General features: G+C 47.2%; 1 protein-coding gene across 8 annotated transcripts in view; it reads left to right on the top strand.

Annotated features, from left to right (window-relative positions):
* Positions 1 to 20704, top strand: part of LOC144730017 (forkhead box protein P1-like) — a 401316-nt gene that overhangs the window by 277342 nt on the left and 103270 nt on the right. For all 8 annotated transcript variants that reach the window (XM_078610465.1, XM_078610470.1, XM_078610471.1 and 5 more), the window contains 3 exons: positions 3085 to 3250; positions 12161 to 12419; positions 19341 to 19475. In XM_078610465.1, coding sequence (XP_078466591.1) covers positions 3085 to 3250; positions 12161 to 12419; positions 19341 to 19475 — 560 coding nt within the window. The remainder of the gene's footprint in view (positions 1 to 3084; positions 3251 to 12160; positions 12420 to 19340; positions 19476 to 20704) is intronic.

Genomic DNA, 20704 nt, shown 5'->3' with positions numbered 1-20704 from the left:
TAACGGTGCCGCGCGTGAACACAATCAAAGGAAGCTGAGATTTTTGCCAGATTAGGAATCTCCTTTTGTGCGCGATGGAAAGGTAAACAAAGCGGGGTGTATGAAAACATCTGATAGCGCGGAACCTTTCGCCCGCCCGTTTCTCGACGGTTCGGACGGACACGGTCAGCGCCGCTATCTCTGTTCCTTTTCGCCGCGCATAATGGACACTTATTCCCAGATGGGCGGTCACCGTGTCAAAAAACTAAACTTTGTAACGTTGCCATTGTGATCCGCGAGCCCTTGCAGAAAGCCAGAGCAGCAGCGCGTCGAGAAACAATAAAGAGAGGGCGGACACTTTAAACAAAAAAAACAATGACGACGGAGGTTCGTGTGCCGTATGCACGTCCAGCCGGGCGGCTGCTCTCGCGAGTGCGATGGGACTTTTTTTGCGGTGGGAAGGTCGCGAGTTTAAGTCGCGGTCAAGGCGGGGGTCGACTGGGCCCACAATTAATTCACCAAGGGTCGATACAAATGAGCGGTGGAGTTTTGTGAATTTCGGCGAGGGTGCTTGTCCAGTGAAGAGACTGGCCCCTGCCAAAAAAAATGTGGAATTTCCACCACTGGCTGAGTGTTGGAAATGCTCATCTCAGCATAGAGTCATTGTTAGTTATTTCGGATTTGAAGACTCTATCTGATATTCCCACGTACGACCTCAGGCGATGTTGGGAGAGGGCATGGATTCGACGCTAAATAATTGTGTGGCTGGTTGGCAGCCACAGCTTCACTTCCGTTTCTGTCGTCTATGCTGAAACCCATAAATGACGAATAGTCTTGTTGGTTCATGATATGAACAGTGATGATGGAGCCCGTGGTTTCGAAAAGTGTCACAGCGGCGAGACGTTAACTACGTCACCTGGTAAACAGAAGGTGTTGGGTTCGATCCAGACCTTGACGCCGGATGTCGATTTGGAGTTTGCTCGTCCTCTCCGTGGTCGTGTGGATCTTTCTCCAGGTCCTCTGGTTTTGTCCCTCCACAATTAGAATCAACGTGGGTTTAGATGATTTGGCTGCTATACATTTGCACGTGATAAGCCACTTCGTTGAGCTATCATTTGTGGCTCCTAAGCAAGAGCTGTGTAGCTCAGCGGGCCTTACCTGATGAAATGAAAAATAGTTTAGTTTATCGAAAGAAATGAGTGACCTCCTTCACAGAAAAGGTGTGACTTACATTCCCGATCCCCTTCAGATCTCATCAACGTCCCAAGGCTTCAATCCCCATCCAAAATAAATCTCTGACTCGTTGCTTAAACAAATTGCTCGCCGCATTCTTGCTGGAGAATGACTCTCCCTGCAAGTGCGATTGTTTAACTGTGGAAACATGGAAGTCAATCTGAGCCGGTGGGGCCGCCAGTTCATTGAAACATTTTAAATGGAATTCACTTGATTCTTTAAAGCAGTGACAGTTTGCAACTGGGCTCATGTCTGGTGACTGTGGAATATCTCAAGGATTTTTACCACATTTTGTCTGATAGCTTTACCTATTTTTTTACCATTGTGTATGATATTTTACCAAGATTACAGCGACATTTTACACGGGCAAAATTATATAAAACATCTGTATTAAATGGCAAGAGTTAGTTTTCTCACTATATATGTTTTGTCATGTTTTTTGTTGTTAACTACATTTTCAGTACAGGCGTAATCAACAATAAAACATACTCATGGGACCTTTCTAGCCAGTATCAAAATGTCAGAATTGATTTTACCCAGGTGGTAAGATGTTAAAACACCAAAGAGAAAACGTTTGCAAAGATTTATGCCTGCATTAACCACACATACTTGTGGTGAACATGCAAACAAAAACATGCTCTGCTAGCATATGCATTGTCTTTGCAACTGCGTGGTCCACATCCGTGAAAGCTTCAAACCCGTGAAAGCTTCAAATGAAAATTAATATTTGCCTTTCAATGCAGTTCTCGACTGCACATTTGCCCTTTGTTCTCGTAAGCTAAAGGTAAAGACACAGCCCTGCGATAAGTTGCTCATTCCACCGCTGGTCGAAAAGCCTCTCGCCTGAGGGTGTCAGCGTCTTCAGAGCTCCCTCTAGTGGAGGGCATTTGGCCTACTCTTCCATGTTGGCCTCAGACACCATGGGAGACTTAACAATACCCACACCCTACCTCACCACCCACGCCCTGCTGATAGACTAACTCCGACGCCCATTTACGTTGCTTGCTGTGGCAGGAGAGGTGGGGAAGGGGAGCGTAAGAAATTCGCACCGTTGTTGCAGCTGCTGGGAGATCAAACCGCGGCCCTTTCGATCGCAAGTCCCAGTCTGCTCACCATTAACACGCACCATGGCAGCCTAATGTTACGGTAGAATGTAAGTGATATGTCACGCCCCACACTTTTTGATCACCTTTTCGGCAGATCTGCGCACACATCAATCGCAAGCATTTTCCGAGCCGACTGACAAGCCAGCCTCTGCTGTTGACTGCTTCTGTATTGTTGTTGTTATTGTTGAGTGCTTTTAGATTTAGTTTTATCAAATCCGTGGGCTGGTAATGCACACCACCTGTGTGGATACGTGGCGGTAGTGTTGATGTATGATGATGATGTTGTGTGTGACATGAACGCCTGCATTGAAATTAATTGATGCCTCAGCAATTTTTTTTTAAACGTAGCCTAAACTTTTCAGTGAAATACATAATCATCGGAGAGGTCAAATATTCAACATTAACCTATGAACTTTAAGGTTGGTTCTCCAGGGTTCTTGTGAGTGCAAAACAACTTTAAATAAAACATTGCGTGCATGTGTGTGCGAGCATGCATGCGTGTGCGCGTGCACGCGTATATTAACGTGCGTACATGTGCATGAATGTGCAGGTGTACGTGTGTTTGTCCGCGTGCCCTTGTGTGCGCGTGTGTTTATGTACGCGCGTGAGCGTGTGCGTGCATCACGTGCGTCCATGTGTGCATGTGACACTTTGGTGGCATCACTGTCACTTAGCTGGGAATGGCAGCTGTCGTCGTCGTTGTTGTAGTAGTATTTTTTTGTTGTTGTTTCATGTGTGTGTGTCTGTGCGTCCCTTGCCGTTGCAGCACCAGCAGCAGCAGCCGCAGCCGGCTCAGCATCAGCTAGCGGCGCAGCAGCTGGCTTTCCAGCAGCAGCTGCTACAGATGCAGCAGCTGCAGCAGCAGCACCTGCTGAACCTGCAGCGGCAAGGCCTCATGCAGCAGAGCCTTCCCCGGCCTGGGCTTCAGCAAGGTGCGTGAGCGTTTCAGAGTTGCTGGAGTTCCACTATCATCTCGACAATAAAAAGGCGCTCAGTTCATGTAGAAATTGATGATATCACCGGAGCGCTCACAAACAAAGGTATGAATATTAACAAAACATTTTTAAATAATAAAGTCCAGAAACCATAGGTTTTGGTAGGAAATACAAGGATCGATTGCTTTTTGGGTTAGGCCACGTGGTTGTTTTAAAACGACTCCCAAGCAAATTAAGATTGGCTGTGAAATCTTATGCTGGGCCAACGTTGCCATGTTTATTGAGATTGTACAGATGGAAGAAAGTTTAAGATCATTGCACGCGAGAGCCTCGACGGCTTACAGATCAGAAAACGTGGACGCTCACAATGGTGCAAACACCGAAATGTGTACAAGTTAGCGTACAGAGATGCACGCTTGTAATTAAACGGAGAGACAGGAAGATTCACAGTTGGATTAGAGAACAAGCATGCACCCCTGCACGTTGTCCTTCCCATCGCACCTCCGATTAGCACGGTTGGCTGCATAACGGTGCGAAATAAGTTCAACACAAAGATGTAACTTTAACTGGCAGGAAAATGAAAACGCCTTAATTATTGACTGAGTGACACCCAAAGTAAACCGAGCGCATCCAATAGGGTCGTCCACCGAGGAGATGGAGTTATGGAACCAGTCCGTGTGCAGCAAATAGAGAGATTGCTGTGCCACGTGACCAGTAAATAGAGCACGCCTGATAATGATGATGATGATGAGATATTAACAGGTGCCCTCAGCTGCAAGTGTAGTAGTACAAGTCAACAGGTGTCGTGGGAAAATGCCAACATCGTAAAGGTTAAGAGTTGTAAATTCAGCGCGCGGCTAAGACAACCATCACCATATGCATTACCCAGGTATGGATGTGTGTTCAGTGAATTGTGTGTGTTCGTAGTCCAAACAGCAGCTTCCAAAGGGTATGGGGGTACGAGTGTATGACATTAAAATTCTTGAGAATAATTCAGCGGGGCCCTAACACCTTCCAGACAATGTTTCATCCCATCTGCTTTGCCCTGTGAGTGTGTGAATGCGTGTGTATGCGTGCGTGGAGGGGCAGGGGGAGTGATAGTGTGTATTGGTTGGTGCGCTGCACTACAAACCCAGCGTACCCGAGTTTGATTCCCGCTCACGGCTAACACCAGTGATGATTATAATTATCTGAATCAGTCCTGGGCCTCACCTAGGTCAACTCAGCCTCAAATGAGTACCTGGTGCAATGGGTAAATATCACCACGAGGGAGACGAAGGTGGCTAGGTGTGGTGCTGTCCACCCACCCCCTCGTGTGCCGTGGCGGCCTTTATAGGTGTTCGCTAACAGCACTTTCTGTGCAGGTTATAGGAAGGGACCGTTGTATGTGTACATAGTTAAAGGCAGTATCATACATTTCCAGTTTTTTTCTTTTCTAACCGGTCTCTGCTGGCAATTAAAATTCACTGCTAGGACAATTCTATCCCAAAAGAGCATGTCAAAATAACTAGTCTGCAATGTTTTATTAATTAATGCCATACAATATGCACAGCGAATGTAGAGAGGGTTGAGCATTCTGCTAAATAATTTGAAAGTATTGTCCTCGTTCTTTCCCCTTCATTTAATTTGTTTGGAATCGGTGAATATGAAATTTGTTCTACATTTGTGGTGATCATCTTCGTTAAAGGAAGGTAGCACTTGGCTGAGTTGAATGTATGTGTGTCAGAGTGTGAATGTGTGTGTATGTATGTAAACAACTATAAATATTTTTATTTTTATTTTACAAGGTGAAGCCCACCGAGCTGCAATGTAGCTATTTTTCAGAAGCAACCCGGCCATATATGATAGCTCAACTAAGTGGCTTATCACGTGGACGTTTATAGCAGCAGCCAAACGCATCTTGATTATAAATATTGGAGGTGGAAAACCAGAGGACCCAGAGAAAAATCCACGCGACCACGGGGAGAGAAACACGCAAACTCCAAATTTATAGGCTTCAGGGTTGGGATCGAACCCACGACCTCCTGCATACCAGGCGAGGTAGCTAACATCTCGCCAAGTGCGAGATGTTGACACGGGGGGCAGTAGTGCCATGGTTGTCGCACTGCGCTACAAACCCGGACGACCCAAGTTCAATAACAGTGACGAATTTCTGAATTTCTGAACTTGTCCTGAGCCTCCTGTGGGTCACCCCAGCCTTAAATAAGTATCCGGTGTGGTGTATCAACATCAACAAAGGGGGGACAAATGCGGTTGGGCATGGGTGCTGGCCACTCACTCCCTCATGTGCCATGTTGGCCTTGATATGTGCTCACTAACAGCACTTGCCACAACAGTCTGTGGAGGTTATAGACGCGATCTTTGTCTTTGTAGCATATATGCCAATTTTTTACAAATCTGGGCCAAATTTTGAATGCGTAGTCCAGTGGCGAACACATCAACTAAAACGGATGTTTTTGTAAATTGCTGCAAAAGTTTCCACTTTTGAATCCATGCTGATTTAGGCTTTGTGTATTTGCATGATTGTACAGTTATTCAAATGTTTAGAAGTAATAACTCATATAGAAAAGTAGTGGGAACCACTAAACAAGATAAATACAGTCATGGAAAAACAACTTTGGACATACAGCATGTTTTTGAACTCAATCTTGACGAGCAGATTCATTACTAGGAGGTGCAATGCACAGTCGAATTGTCGCAATTAATGCTGCCTCTGTGCACTTTACACTGTTTTACTTCATACATTAAATATTAGGAGCAGTGGCAGAGTGGTTAGCACACTGCGCCATGAATCCGGCGACCTCGCTCCGATTCCCGGCCATGGCTAACGTCAGCGGTGAGTGAAATCCAAACTCATTTCCGGCCTCCTCTTCGCAACCCACACGAATAAACTCCGGCACATCACGGTTAATTAAATGTCTGGCATGGCGTGAGAAGGCCTTCGTCCGGCAGCGGTTTCACAATGGGCTGTCAATTGTTACTGCTCACTGCCCGTAGAGAACACGTTGTTTTGCAGCGGAAAGTCAGAGACAGCCGTTAATGTCCTCCTCCTGTACCCGGATTTTAACCCAGAATCCGAGCAGTCGTCTCACGCGGCATTAGCAAACCCTGAGCCACCCCAAGCACGTTAAGAGGCGGGGGGGGGGGCCTTTCTTGAAAGTCTGTTTGTCTTTGCTCTTCAAAGCTATGGCACAGACATTTGATTGGCTTTGGGAATACATTAACAAGAGAGCAAACAAAGATCTTGAAACCCTCAGTGGCATGTGGATCGTGATGGGGATTATCTCAGGCAGTTGGAACTGACATCGCCTTTGGAGGTGTGAGGATGGGCAGATTTGGAAGGCTCGGGACATGTTCCTCTCGCTCATGTCCAGTTGCAGGGGTTTGGTGCTTCTGTGGAGACACAGACTTCCTTTGAGAGTGAAAGGTTTCGAATAGCAAACTGAGTGCGTACAATTTAGCCTCTTTGGAAAGTTGTAAAATAGATGTTCCGAGTTTTATTTTTGCTTAAGCAGGCGAGAACTTGGAAGAGATCAGGCGATAGTCTAATTTTCAAGGGTGAACTGGGGGTATTAGTCTTCCAGTCGGAGGAAGCGCTTGCTACCTAAGTTCCCAACTGAGTCATTTGCGGTGTTATTTTGGAATTCGGTCAAATTGTGCCTTTGTTGCAGCTGTGATTAGAACTGGAGTATCACCTCTTTTGCGAGTCCTTGGCCTCATTCAGGTCAGCAATGACTTACCTACATAGTGACGCATATAGCGATGTGCGATATGTAACACAAATATGGAACGATATATAACATTTGTCAAATGAGTACAACTACATCGTTTTTCCCGGCTGGGCTGTACGGCTCTCCGCTGCGTTTTCGGGTCACTCTGCATGCTGTTTGGCACAATGTCCGACGTTTCACTCCACCTTTTAGGAGCTTCTTCAGAACTGAATAGTGTTGTGGAAGTGCTTAAATTCAGTTCCTGAAGGAAGGTCCCAAGAATGTGAATCTTTATGAAGACTGTCTGAGCAGGAATCCGATGAGCTATGAAGCTCTTTTTCACAGATGTCTAGTATGCGTGGGTCAGAAACTGCACGCCACGACCCAGAAAAGCATCGGATTTCTGTACGGTGCAACCGCGACAAACCTACGCAGTGCGAAAGTCTTCAATTCGGAACCGAGCAGGGGGAGTGAGCAAGTCGTGAAATAGAATTCCAGTCCCTCAAGGTCAGAAGCAGAAGCAGACACTTGACCTCCGCTCAGGTGACCTCTGAACCCAACCCACTTTGATGTGATGCTGCAAACATAACACATATCGTCCGTTTTTGCTAAATATCGCAATGTCATAATTATCGTTGCTCATTTTATTTATCTTCATGATTTTCTTTCGAGACAAAAATCAGTCGTGAAATTAAAAAAAACCTGCAATAATTAAAGTTGCAAATCATCCGTAACATTCGCCCTTCGCCAAATGCTTTTTGGGAGGAAAATGACAACATCGCAGTTATAAGACATCATCGTTTTAAGATTTTGTTTAATAGCTTAATTATATTTAGCGTAACTAAACGCATTGTGCGTTATACGCGTCATATATTGAAATGATTAGAAAAGCCTTAGGGCAGTGTTGAGTTGAGCGAACGCCGGTTTGAAAACAAGTTTTAAAGTGATATTTAGTCAGGCAACAGGCACATCAAATCACAAAAAATCGACACAATCACATCATGAAAAAGCACCGTTACAAAGTTAGGGGGGGGAGGGATCCCGATATCGCCGTTCGCATCGTGACATTTGAAATTGTACCATGAAAAAATATATCGCCCCAGCCCGAGTGCCATTGCGTTTAGCGCAATGGCACCACGGCCGCGCGTGGCGGGGTGGAGCGAGAAGAACTCGTAGCTTCTGCGGCGACCAACATCGGCGGGCACTGGCGGCGCGGATGTGACGAATGGATCTTCCGTAGCGACTGCCGTGGTTATTGATGGCTGTGCTCTCACTTAGCTCTGCAGGCACGGTGTCCCGATAGCGATCAGATTGTTTGCTTGAAGGGTGCACAACATTCAACGCCTCCCTTGATTAAACGCTGCGTGTCGGAGCAAGAGAAGGAGGGCTACGGATTATCCGTGTCCCGATAAGATTTTTTTTTTAAAATATGTACATGTATTTTTCATGCAGTATTCTCTTTCCTTGTTTTTATCGCGGCATCTCGGGGGTGTTTCCATTGAGCCGTGTGTGTGCACGCGAGGAGTAGAAGGGGTCTTATCTCAACAAGTCTTTGACGCGGCTCACGCTCAGCAACACCGACAACAACAACGACGACAACATTATCGTCGTGCGCATTTAAGCAATTGGTCTCACAATCACTGCCGCCCCACGGGCATGAAGCGGCAACGGCCCCCCGCGCCACGCTCAAGCGCGCCACTCGAAACCGCACAGCGACTGTGGCCTCCATTATAAATCCTAATGATAGGGAGGTTTTGGGTTTTCTTTTTTCTCGTTATAGGGGTGGGATACGCAAATGGGGGGGGGGGGGGCGTGCAGTCTACCCCATTTGCGTGGTGATGGATAGTGACAGATATGGGGCTTTAGCCACGTCCATGCAGCTGCGGTGTTACCCCCTTCCAGCGAGTGCAACCCAACGACACATCGCCGTGGTTCCACCGCGGGGTTCGCAGCCAAGTACCGGGGTGTTCGGAGGCGCGGGGTCACAGCCGCCGCGTTCAACTCGGGTGGGGGGCACGGGGGGGGTTAAACGCTGTAATGTGCATCGGCCTAGGCGACGATGCTCAAAGGTAGGATTTCGTTAAAAAGCTCCCGAGTGTCGTATCCCATTGCTCGCCCCTCATAGTTCAGCGCTGCTGCTGCTGCCGCTGGCTGGCTGTGTGTGTTTTGCTTTAGATGGCCAACGTATCGCCACGTGCTTCATGAAACGAGGCTGGCTCGGGATTTTCCCTCCGTCTTCTCGTATAACCGAATAGTTGTGAAGGTCGTGAATTCGCAGACGAGTCAGGGTGTCAACTCGGGGTTTCACATCGTCTCACCAAGACAAAGAGACAACCATTCTTTGTCACACCTCATCGACACTGAGTCACATTGTGAGTGAGGTGGTATTTCTCTCCATTGGGTGCCCTGAGCCAGTGGTGGTAATTCCACATTACTGTGGTAGGTGCCAGTCTCTCTTAACGTCTTAATGGGCGGAAGAAAAAAAACACTCAGCACCGTTCAAGGGGAGCGGTGGCACGGTGGTTAGCGGCGCTGCGTGACGAGCACGGCGACCCGAGTCCGTGGTCCTGCCACGGCCAGCATTGGTGGCGAGTGAGTTCAGAACAAGCTGTCCTCCCCCCCAACCTTCACGGACCTACACTCACCAGTGTGGTGAAGTATGGTCAACCATCCTTCATAAACAGCATGGGGGGTGGGCTTCACCCCGCAGTGGATACAAAGAGGCCGGTACATTAATATTCGGTAGTTATATTGCTATAAAACTGGCATTCATTTTACCATGTGACTATGTTGAGAAAATGAAGCGGTAATGCTTAAATGTGAATGTCTCGCGTATCTCGTGGATATTAAATTCACTATATTTTACAGCAAAGCGTGTCATTAGTTTAAACGTCACTTTGTTACGTATTGCGATGTTGTGCTTTGGTACTCAAAGATTCCCCCTCGTACGAGCAGATCTCTCCCTTCCGTTTAGTGCCGAGTAATTCGCGTTACGTTATCAGCGCGGTCGCACACGCACAATATTACGGAATAACTTAATTTACAACACCATTCTTTATTAAGCCTCGCAGGTATGTGTTTCTTTTTTTAATTGACGTTTGGATTTTCCCTCTCAATTTATATTAATCAGGAAATAATGAGATTGTGCATTGGCGCGGTGTTACTTTGCAGCTCTGGATCTCAATTAATACCAATTCCTCAGCCGTGTTTTTTTTTTGCTCACAAGACTGCTAAAATATCCAAACTAATTTGAAGGCAAATTTTTATTCCCTCAACTCGCACAAAATGTCCGTCATCGGCGTGCAGTTGCCGAGTTAAATCGCGCAAAGCGTGAATAAAGTTGCCGTCGTGCGTAGTGAGGCTCACGTTATTCTGTGTCCATGAAAGGCGGTTCATTCTGTCGCGCTCAACCTGTGCGCGTTCGTCTGTGTTACCGACTCTGTCCAAGGGATCGTGCGGTACTTTGCATTCACCGGCCATGAGTCGCTCGTAATATTGAGTTTTCTCGTCAATATTTATGCAAGAAAGGGCCACTGGCCTAAAAAGAAGTAATTTTTTTTTTATTCTCACTAATGAAGATGAGAATGAGTACATTTGCAATGGATGGAAATCTGAGATTAATAACCTCGGCGGGCTATTGTCTGTTTAAATAAAGGGCAGTGAATATGAATTGCCAATTCGCTCCGAGACAACAGCCAAAGTGTCTCTCAGCCGAACTGGCATGAGCGGCGCACATCTCGAGTGGGCTGTACCAGAGGTCGCAACCGGGTACCCGATACCCGTACCCTACCCGATACCCGTACCCTACCCGATACCCGTACCCTACCCGATACCCGTACCCTACCCGATACCCGGCTACCCGTACCCGACCGGGTACGGGTACGGGTAGCCGTTTGCGACCCTGGTGCGGCCGGGTATGGGTACGGGTAGGCCGTGAGTCACTGGTGAGTCACCGTTTCTCACTCATTTCGGGTAGGGTACGAGTAGGGAACTGCTACCCGTACCCGGCCGGGTACGGGTACGGGTACCCATTTGCGACCCTGGTGCGGCCGGGTACGGGTACGGGTAAGAAATCAAAACCCGTTTTCGACCTCTGGGCTGTACCAGGGCACCGGCCGGCTGCGCAAAAGCTCAGGGCCCCCAAGTAGTCTAAGGGACTCAGCTGAGGTTCACGACAAAAACAGGGGTGAACTAATTTTTTTCTCATACTCAGATATTTTGAAATATCCCTTCATCCTAATGACACTTTTCGAAACAATTGTGATTGTAGTTCGTCTATAACCTCAATGATGTCACACAACTGTGATGTGAATTAAGTTATGTAGTTTGCCCAGCGTATAATGTTTGTAGTTGGGTGACAACACCCAAACGTGATGTCTGATAGCTGCCTTCAGTGGAATAGGACCGGTACAGTCGTCTCATCGTTTCCATGGCAATACTCAGGCAGTGATTTAAATAAATACTTATTTACTTATTTACCCACGAGAGCCACACTGAGGTCTGGGTTGTTATTTTGTGACGTTTGTCAGCCAATTAATGATGAGTTGTGTTTATTATGCAAGTGGGGAGGAAACCTGAGCACCTGGAGAAAACCCAAGCATATGACGGGGCATTACTCGTATTCCATACAGATGGAAACAAATGGCAATTAGTCCACTTGCTGTACCGCCTACTCCTGGCGAGCCAGGGGTATTGCAGATCCTCGACGCCCACGGGAAGGGAGTTCCACGACCTCTGTGCGGTGATCCACCAACCCTCACTGCCGCCTCAACAGTGCCGCTGGATGACAGACCACGTGTGTAGCCACCGCCGCCGCAGCCCATTCTCTCCGTGACATTGGCACAAAGTGTTACTTGTCTTTGTCAACCGCCAAAGGGAACCTCGTGCTGGGTCTAACAGGGATTTACATCAATCATACATCAATATTTATTTTATGTGCCGATATCGCCCTCAATGAAGTCGGCAATTGGTACACATTGCAGCAGGGGGCACGGAGCAACAGGAATGAAACAAAAATCAACCTCGTCACACCCTCGGCGACTACCACCGACTGAGCAGAGTAAATTGCAAACGCGTGTGAAGTAAAGTGCGACCGTGCGCTTTTCAACGTTGCGACCTGCCGGCGACCACTCTCCAGTTACTGCTGCGGTAACCGCCCCGCTAACCGCCGTTGTCGTCTGCCGTGCGCTGGCGCCAGGCCTCATCCCCGCGGAGCTCCAGCAGCTGTGGAAGGAGGCGGCGATGGCGTCGCACAGCTCCGAGGAGCCACCCCCGCACCTGCCGGCGGCCAAGAACGGAGGCCTCGACCTCTCGCTGGGAGGGTCCATCGGCTCGGTGACCTCCTCCGGCTCCTCCATGTCGTCGTCCACCGTCTCCAAGACCTCCCCCAGCCTGCCCTTCCCGTCGCTCACCAACGGGCAGGCGGGCCCGGTGAGCCACTCTCAGCGGCGGGAGAGGTGAGTTGGCCAGAACGCTGCGGGGACCGTTCCAATTGGCGAGGGCCCCGCTCGCCATTGGCTCGTTGACAATCGTTTTGCTTCATAGAGTTGGAAGCAGTTAACCGGTGCAGAACGATGATGATGAACTCAGTTTTATATCACACAATCCGCACAAGGCCTCAAAGCACTTTCCATCCAAGTGACTGAGGCAGCTTATAAAAACGGGTGAGTTTTAAGACGATATATGAAAAGTGTAACAGGCTCAGATTTCCTCATGGATGATGGTGATGATGCTCGCGAGCGCTTTTGGTATTTGCGAAATTCTTATGGCACTACGTTTCAAAGATGGGTGCAGTCCGCCAGTAGGGGGGGGGGGGGACGATGTTACCACGTGGGTTTTAGCAATTGAGAAAGAAGGTCGTGATGGCCAGGTGTGGCATTGACCCGATTGACCACTTGAGCCTGGATTCTCATTGGCCATGGCTCAGTAGACGGCCACTCGGTTTTTCTCATTTGACTTGAAATCAGAACTCCTGCCTTAAATGAGCATGGCATGCCACTCATTACCATTGGGTGCCCTGGAGCCAGTGGTGGGAATCCCATATTTCCTCTGGCAGGGACCAGAATCTTATCAAAGACCAGCGTCTTCATAGAAAGACCACTTGTGGTCCCTTGGCAAACTATGACACTTGGTTCATCGCCAATCATTAACCTCGACCCATGGACAAATTTCATCCTTAAATAATTGACGGCTGTAAACCTGCGCTCGTTGAGAACCGTTTTTATCACCAATTAACAACAGCTAAACGTGCATAATTAACTTATGTTAACTTTTGCCTCATAGACAGCAATTAACCCCGATCGATGGATCCCTGTTAGCACCGCTTCATTGACGGCTGTTATTGTTTGCCTTGTGGTCTGTTGACACCATTGCCGTTGACTAGCTGATGGCCGTCAGCCTTGCGCTTAAGAAACTCCTCAAGGGAACTGACGAAATGTCCCACCGCATGACCCTCCTGATGAACGGGAGTCTTTGTACTCCGTGTAGCTCGCCTGGATAAGTGCGGTACGTCACCATGGACCGTCCAGTAAACCACTGCAGTCTGCATTCCTTCAATGGAGGGGGAATAGCAAAGCTACGCAAACTCTCTCCCGAAGATCTCTCCTCTTGGCTCGCAGACCCCAAGATTGGCATGCGGCTCCTGAACGCAGTGCCATACGCAATAATGGCATATTAACATAGCATATTAACATTGCATATAATGCTTGACTCTCCAAGTCGCACTGACTACTAATAACCTACCCGTTCACTTACGATGTTAATTTTGATTCACTAACGATCTGCGGTGAATGTTAAGAGCCATTCGTAATGAATCACGGAAAGCTCTTAACCTTGTCTCATAGACAACAGTTAATCTTGACTCGTGTAGCAGTTACCCTTGGACTCAATGAATATCTGTAATGAGCGTTCCATTGTGAGCGGAGGTCAAGAGGCACACGTAAGTGAGAGGCAGAAGTAACGAGCAGTACCACATTCTGCCGATTAAAAGACGCGCCCGGGAAGTCAGACGTACTCTCCCCCCCTCCCCCCCTATATGTTGACACTAACAACAACAACCACACTTACGTGACTAAATACAACACGGGTGAACGTGCGTCAACATCACACACGCTCAGAATGTATCGTGGTGCTCATCACGATATGAACTGCTAATGTGGTATTGTCTTACAAATGGTGCACAATGCCATGAGTCTCGAAACTGTTTGGCGCACTGAGCGCAACTGGGGGTTCTGTGCAACCGACCAATGTGCTTGTCGGGAGAAGCAAACCACGTGGATCATCACCTGATATGCCCTGCAGCACCACAATGCCACTCCCCAAGATTTGGCAATGCCAACACCAGAAGCGGTGGCCTGTGCATAACATTGGGAAAAGGCGATATAGGTTGGACAGGAGACCAGGCGCAATTGTAAACTTGCGTGTGCCAGGTGTCATAGCAGGCCACAAATCACGTGACGTACCCCCCAACATTTGCTTTAAATTATTGAGAGAGAAAAAATATATATCGTGTCATATTGTAGATTTCTATCGAGGCGATCGTCATAAATAGCCAACATTTATCCACTCTCTCTCTCTCTTAAAAGAGAAATCCATTTGTTCAAATTCGTTCCAGGTTTTGAGTGGAAAATGTGTCCTGTTACACATGTCTATCACGTGTGGGCATTAAGCATTTGTTCGGACTTCTCAAAATGTTCTGGTCACCAGCACCGAGCGAATGCTTATACTTGTGGGTGAACATCATGGGTAGAAAAAACCCGATCTTTCCAGCGGCAGGCATCGGGTTTTTTTCTTTAATACAATTAAACCCGATTTCGGGGAATTAAAACCTGGTTTAATGAATACGAAACTCTGATCCAAGGCTTAGGCTGCTTCCTCGTCGGTGCTGATATCGTACTCGGGGCCGTCGGGCACGGGGTAGTCGTAGAATGCGGCGGGCAGGTTGGTCTTGATGAACACGAGCTTCTCCACAATCGTGGGCGCCGCCAGTGAGTTCCTTGGCTTGGAATGGATGAAGCCCATCGTTGAGAAGTTGGCGAAGTGCGGTTCTGCAATTAGAACCAATTAAACCGGATTTCTCCCAATCTCAGATGATCGGGTTTAATATATGAAGACAATTAAACCCGATTGTAAAAAACCCGACTGTGCCACCCTTGGCGAACATGAGCACTCGCATCGTTCAGCCCACAAGTTCGATTCTACATTTTTTTCCTCCCCAAGCCTTAAACTAAGCAAAGATTTCTTTGACCTGAAATTGCCAACTACTGGTAACTTTCCAATGCTGATTTCGGCCCACAGTTTGGTATTTATTTTAAAATAACATGCTCTTGTAGAGTAATTGTTGCTCGTGACTGCCTCCTTATAGGGACGTTTTTTTTTTTCTGGAAAGCATTTGTGCGGGTTAAGAATTTCAGACTTGCCAGACATTTATAAGCATACAATATACCATAAGTGGAGTGATTATAGCAATCCGGAGCAGTGAAACATCGGATGTACGATTTAAATAGCAGACATATAAGGATGAACAAATGTTAAAAACAAAGTGCCTCTGTATGTTGTGCATGTGTGTGTCTAATGTGTTGCTTTTTGTAATTTAAACCACTTGGTATGTGCCATGCCTTCCATACACCAGACTGCAATCGTTACAAAATTGCCTAACTTTTCTGTTGCAATTTATAGCTTTCTTTTAAACGTAATGCAATGAAATTAATTTCAGGTACAGTGTCGGTGGTGTCTGGCTGGGTGTTACTGTGGAAAGTTGTGAATTAAATTCCTGGTTCGTGGTGAAATTCAGCCAATCATCCCTGAGTGCCTGATAAAAACAACCGGTACCACTTCGTGGGAGGTCCACATTTTTCACCACTGCCGCTACGTATGAGCACCATGCGTCTTAAAATGATTGTTAAATTGGCAATTGTCTATTAAGGTACGGCTCATTTAGGTTGTTGTTGTTGTTGACATGAGCCTGTAGCGTTCCACTGCTGGCCTCATGCCTCTCCCAGTCTCTCCCACTCACCCCTCCCCTTGGCTGTGCCTGTCCAGTCGTGACCTGTCCACTCATGACCTCCGAACTCTGTGACGTTGTCTCGCTGCTGCTGCTGCTGCTGCCATCTCTTCTGCTTCTTTGTCACTTCCCTCTCGGTCTCCGCTCTCACGGAGTTTGTTCCGTCTCTTGTCGCTTGTTCCCCTGCTGCCCACGTGCGCCGGGATCTCTTTCTGCTTTGGCAGCAGCGTCGCTGAGGCCTTGATGCTCGTGATGTCTTCATTCCTCAACCCATCCGTCTCTTCGTCTTACTCCGAACCTACTTATTTCCATAGATCATCAGCAAAGCTTGTTGTGTCCTTTACTTATTTATGTGTTAAGGACCATGTCTCTGATCCATGAAATAAAAACTGGCAACATGCACGTAGTTTTTAAATTGTTAAAATCAGATATTAAAATTGATTTTACCCAAACTGTTGAAGCTTATATTGGAGTGCCTCGTTCAAGTTTGTCTTACCAAGACACAGTAAATAAAGTTTGTAGTCCCCAATCATATAACTTTTTGCAACCAGATCTTAATTAATTGCTAGTGTTAGCATATTTACAGGATAATCCTCGAGATCGTGAAAAAATAGCTTGTTTCTTTACAAAACACTTCCTTAACAAATGCATATGTTGTCGACTGCTATTCAGGAGAACCATATGTATAATGTAAACATTTGGGTTGTAAAGATGTCTTCTTTAATGTCTGTTTATTCGACTTTGACATCTGCATTAAAACCGCTGGTTTAATGACAAATATGAGCGCTTGGATCCTACATGCACACTTAACAAGGTGTAAAGAGAAAGTGGTAGTAACGATGAGCGCATGTAAAGTCTGCATCTGTGACGATGACTTAAAACAAATCTATATTCCAAGCGGTAGCAATCGTGTTTATTTTGATTGAACGGGTGGTTTAACTTACACGTCTTTTTCCTAAACCAGAAAAGTCCCGTTGTTGCCATGAAAAAGGGCCATTGACCGACAACGACACCGATTACGTGCAGCGTATTGCTTTCGTTTTTAAGGCCACGGTGTTGTTATTGACAGGGAACGTGTTAAGTTGGTGTTGTTGGCTGTGCTTCTGCACCGCTGCCAACGCAGCAGCCGCAGCAGCAATCACCCCGTGATTTGCTTCATTGGTGCGTGCGGTTCGGCTGCTCGGATGCCCTCCCTCCACGCGCTAACGCCGCCGCTTTCGTCTGTTCTTGTCGCGTCCGCTGTCGTGGTGGTTAAACTGACTTGTGGAAGCGGAGCGCTGTGTGATGTTCACCGGCGTTGGAAGTCAGAGAGGTCTATTGAAGTGACTCCACATCTATGTCTGGCGGTGTCATCTGCGCAGAGCGTTCTCCCACGCGATGAAATGCTCTGCTGGCAGGAGGCATTCGACATCTCTTCCCTTTGGTGCTCCAGTACAGTCATTGTTGTCAACATCATCAGCGGCAGCCATGGTCAATCCGCTGCTGGATGAGGGCCTCCCCGAGCCTCCGCCAACCATCGCCGCCCCCACCCCTCACATTCTTGCGATGCAACAATCTGTGCAGCACCTGCACTTTAACTGATTTCATCGCTCCATCTCCCCAGTAGACGTTGCATTCTCGAATATAATTACCGGAATACAATTATTGATGACAAAGATACAACATGTTACAATTCATTAGACACATTTTTTTGGCTTAATTGTGCGTAAATAAATAAGCGTACCTCGCTCCCTCGTATGAATAAAACATGCTTTTTATGCAAATACGAAATTAACGAATGTGATTTGTTTAATTCCACTTCGTTTTGTTCTCTCAAGGAAAGCGTTTGTATGAAATCCATAATGCTCATTGTCTGTCAGCTCCACGTTGCATTAAAGTTTGATCTAATTAAACTAATTCACTTACACTTGCCTTAATGAACTGTTAGGAATTCAATTAGCGGTTGATTATCATATTTACGTAACCCCTTCCTCTTAGCGCACGATTATTAGCATAAATAGCAATTTGCGTAATTAGCAACGCCGTTAATTACCCAAGAGCAATTAACAGCGCTCAAATATAAAGGGCATGCGCTCACCTCCAACAAGAGGCGTTCATCTTCAGCGTGGCGTCTGGATCAATGCGAGCGAATCCTTCGTGGGGGGGAGGGGGGGCGTGAGGGGGGGGGGGCTCATTGCGTCAGCAGAGAAGGGATCCTTGACTTTCGTGCTCACGTTGCTGTTGTACGCACGTGTATTTGGACTTCTTTTGCGCCATACGTAGCCAACGGTGCTAATCGGTGGTTGCGGGAACTGAACGTGCCTGCCCGTGTTCACCCTTTGCGTGGCGTGTGTGCGTGTCTGTCATTTGTCTTCGTGAGTCTATCTATGTACATACACGTATGTTGAACTTTTTTCACACAGCTACGTAGCCGACCGTGCTGATCAGAGGTGCTGTCCAGGGAAATCTGTACGTCGTACCGGGACATTGTGAGTGCGTGTACGCAGAGCGGTGGTGCAGTGGTCCGCGCGCCGCGCTACGAATCCAGCGACCCGAGTTCGATTCCCGCTCACGTCCAATGCCGTTGACGATTATCTGAACCGGTCCTGGGCCTCCCCTAGGTCGACTCAGCCACACATGAGTAATGCCTCGTAGGAAGTGGAATATTTAATAATTCCGGAAGAGGGGAGAACTACATAGAACCTCACTGCCTTGAGTGGTGTATTATTACTATTAAGCAACTGATGAAACCTGGGATTCATGATGTGAATGACATATTTCCCTGGTCAGCTACCTCATCAAGAGGGTGCCTTGGTCAAGCCAGGACGAGGACAGTTGGCAGCCCCCCACGTAGCGGTCTCTGTGGGGTTTGTGAGCTGGCGTACAGATCTTGCTCGGGCACGCTTTGTCACTCTGTGGACTCATCGGTCACTCTTTGGAGCATGCGATGCAGATACCTGGCACCTTTAGCAGACGCCTTGAATATACTTGAACAAACGCATCCCGCCCCTCTGCATCCACACCCCCACAGTTCAGAGAAAACCTCTGTGAGACTTAGTGCCACGGTGGCGAGATGTTAACTACCTCGCCTGATATGCGGGAGGTCGTGGGTGCGATTGCAAACCCTGACACCTGTATATGTGGAGTTTGCACATCTCTCTCCCCGTAGACACGTGGATTTTTCTCTGGGCCCTGCAGGTTTGGAACATGCATTTCGAGTATTTGGCTTCTACAAATGTCCCCATGATAAGCCACTTCGTTGAGCTATCATTTGTGATAGCCAGATGACTTCTGTAAAAGAGCTACATAGCTCAGTGGGCCTTACCTGGTAAAATAAGAATGGCGTATCGTTTAAGTAAGCGAGGGTCCCCTCCTTCCTCTCTCTGTGTGTTTGCAGCGGCACACAGGACGATCTGGGCAGCGGCAGCGGAGGCAGCAGCACCAGCAGCAGCAGCCACGCGCTCTTTGGGCACGGCGTGTGCAAGTGGCCGGGCTGCGAGGCGGTCTGCGAAGAGTACGGACAGTTTTTGAAGTAAGCACGGAGAGTCGAGCGGTCATTTTCAAGCCATTGGCCCCGAAATATGGCTTGTCGGCACCACCACCTGCGGTGACAAACGCTACCAATCATTGTCTTGAAATGTTTATTTCGAGATCACAAATTTGTAAGTTGGGGTTTAGGGCATAGCTTTTTAGGAGAGGAAATTTTAGTTTTTATCACAGGGGAGGTATCATAGTGTGTTGGATAGAGACTATCATTTGGAGAAAAAAACTTGTATGTTGAACTTCTTTCGCACCGTACATAGCCACCCGCGATAATCGGAGATGCGGGGGAAGGACAACAAACTTAAGAACTTGCGTGATATGGAACATTTACGGAATAAGAAATTGAATATGAAGTGAGTCCATAACACAGCCAGAGATAACTGCCCATCGTGCATTTGTCACCTCAAGTGGTACCAACTAGACCCTTTTTGCCTCGTGTGTTGTAGGGAAACGGAGGCACGGCATTGCAAGCGGTACATCTCCACCTGCTTTCCACAGTTCTCATTCCTTCACTCACTCACGTTCAGTTTGAGTTCATATTTGGTTCCCTGCTACTGTAGTCGCAATCGCTGGTGTGGTAAAGGGGCTGCGTATAACTTTGCAGCCAAAGCGATCAACGCTGAGCCAGTTTGCAAAGAGTCGATTGTTTAATTCCCACTCCAGGCAGCTGGTAATTTCTGCTGAGAATTGGCACCGTCTGATGTGATTTGTGGGTTTACGATTTCTCCAGTAGCATTATTCGCAAGAATAGGCCATTATATAAAATACAATTTGGTGTAATATAGCTTCTGAATTTATTTAACTTCCATATCATATATAACTTCCATATTATATATATACTATCCTGACTGTTGATTTGCAACCCAACTTCACCCCTGTCCATAAATTATTTCAAATATATGTCTTGTCACACTTGCTCTCTCGCTGTGATTGGGCTGGAGTCATGTCACGTGAGGTTGACACTCGCGTTGTCAGAGGCAACGCAAATGGAAAAATAAAATGGTCGCCAATGTGTGCAGATATTCCACATAAAAACTGTTTTTATTGTTTTAAACTCATAAATTGGAACTTTTATCATAGTTATTTGACTTTTATATATCAATATTATTCTGTCCTACGATGGCAATTTTTTTTTTTGCAATTGCCTGCACAGGCCACAATCAATTGACTAGATTCCTTACCTGGTTCAGGTCAACTCTCTGGGCTGGGCCACTGAGG

The sequence above is a fragment of the Lampetra planeri genome, chromosome 34 (genome assembly GCF_965212315.1).
Source record: "Lampetra planeri chromosome 34, kcLamPlan1.2.h2, whole genome shotgun sequence".
NCBI lineage: Eukaryota > Metazoa > Chordata > Hyperoartia > Petromyzontiformes > Petromyzontidae > Lampetra > Lampetra planeri.
Note: the sequence above shows the minus strand (reverse complement) of the source record. Positions and strands in the feature narration are given on the sequence as shown.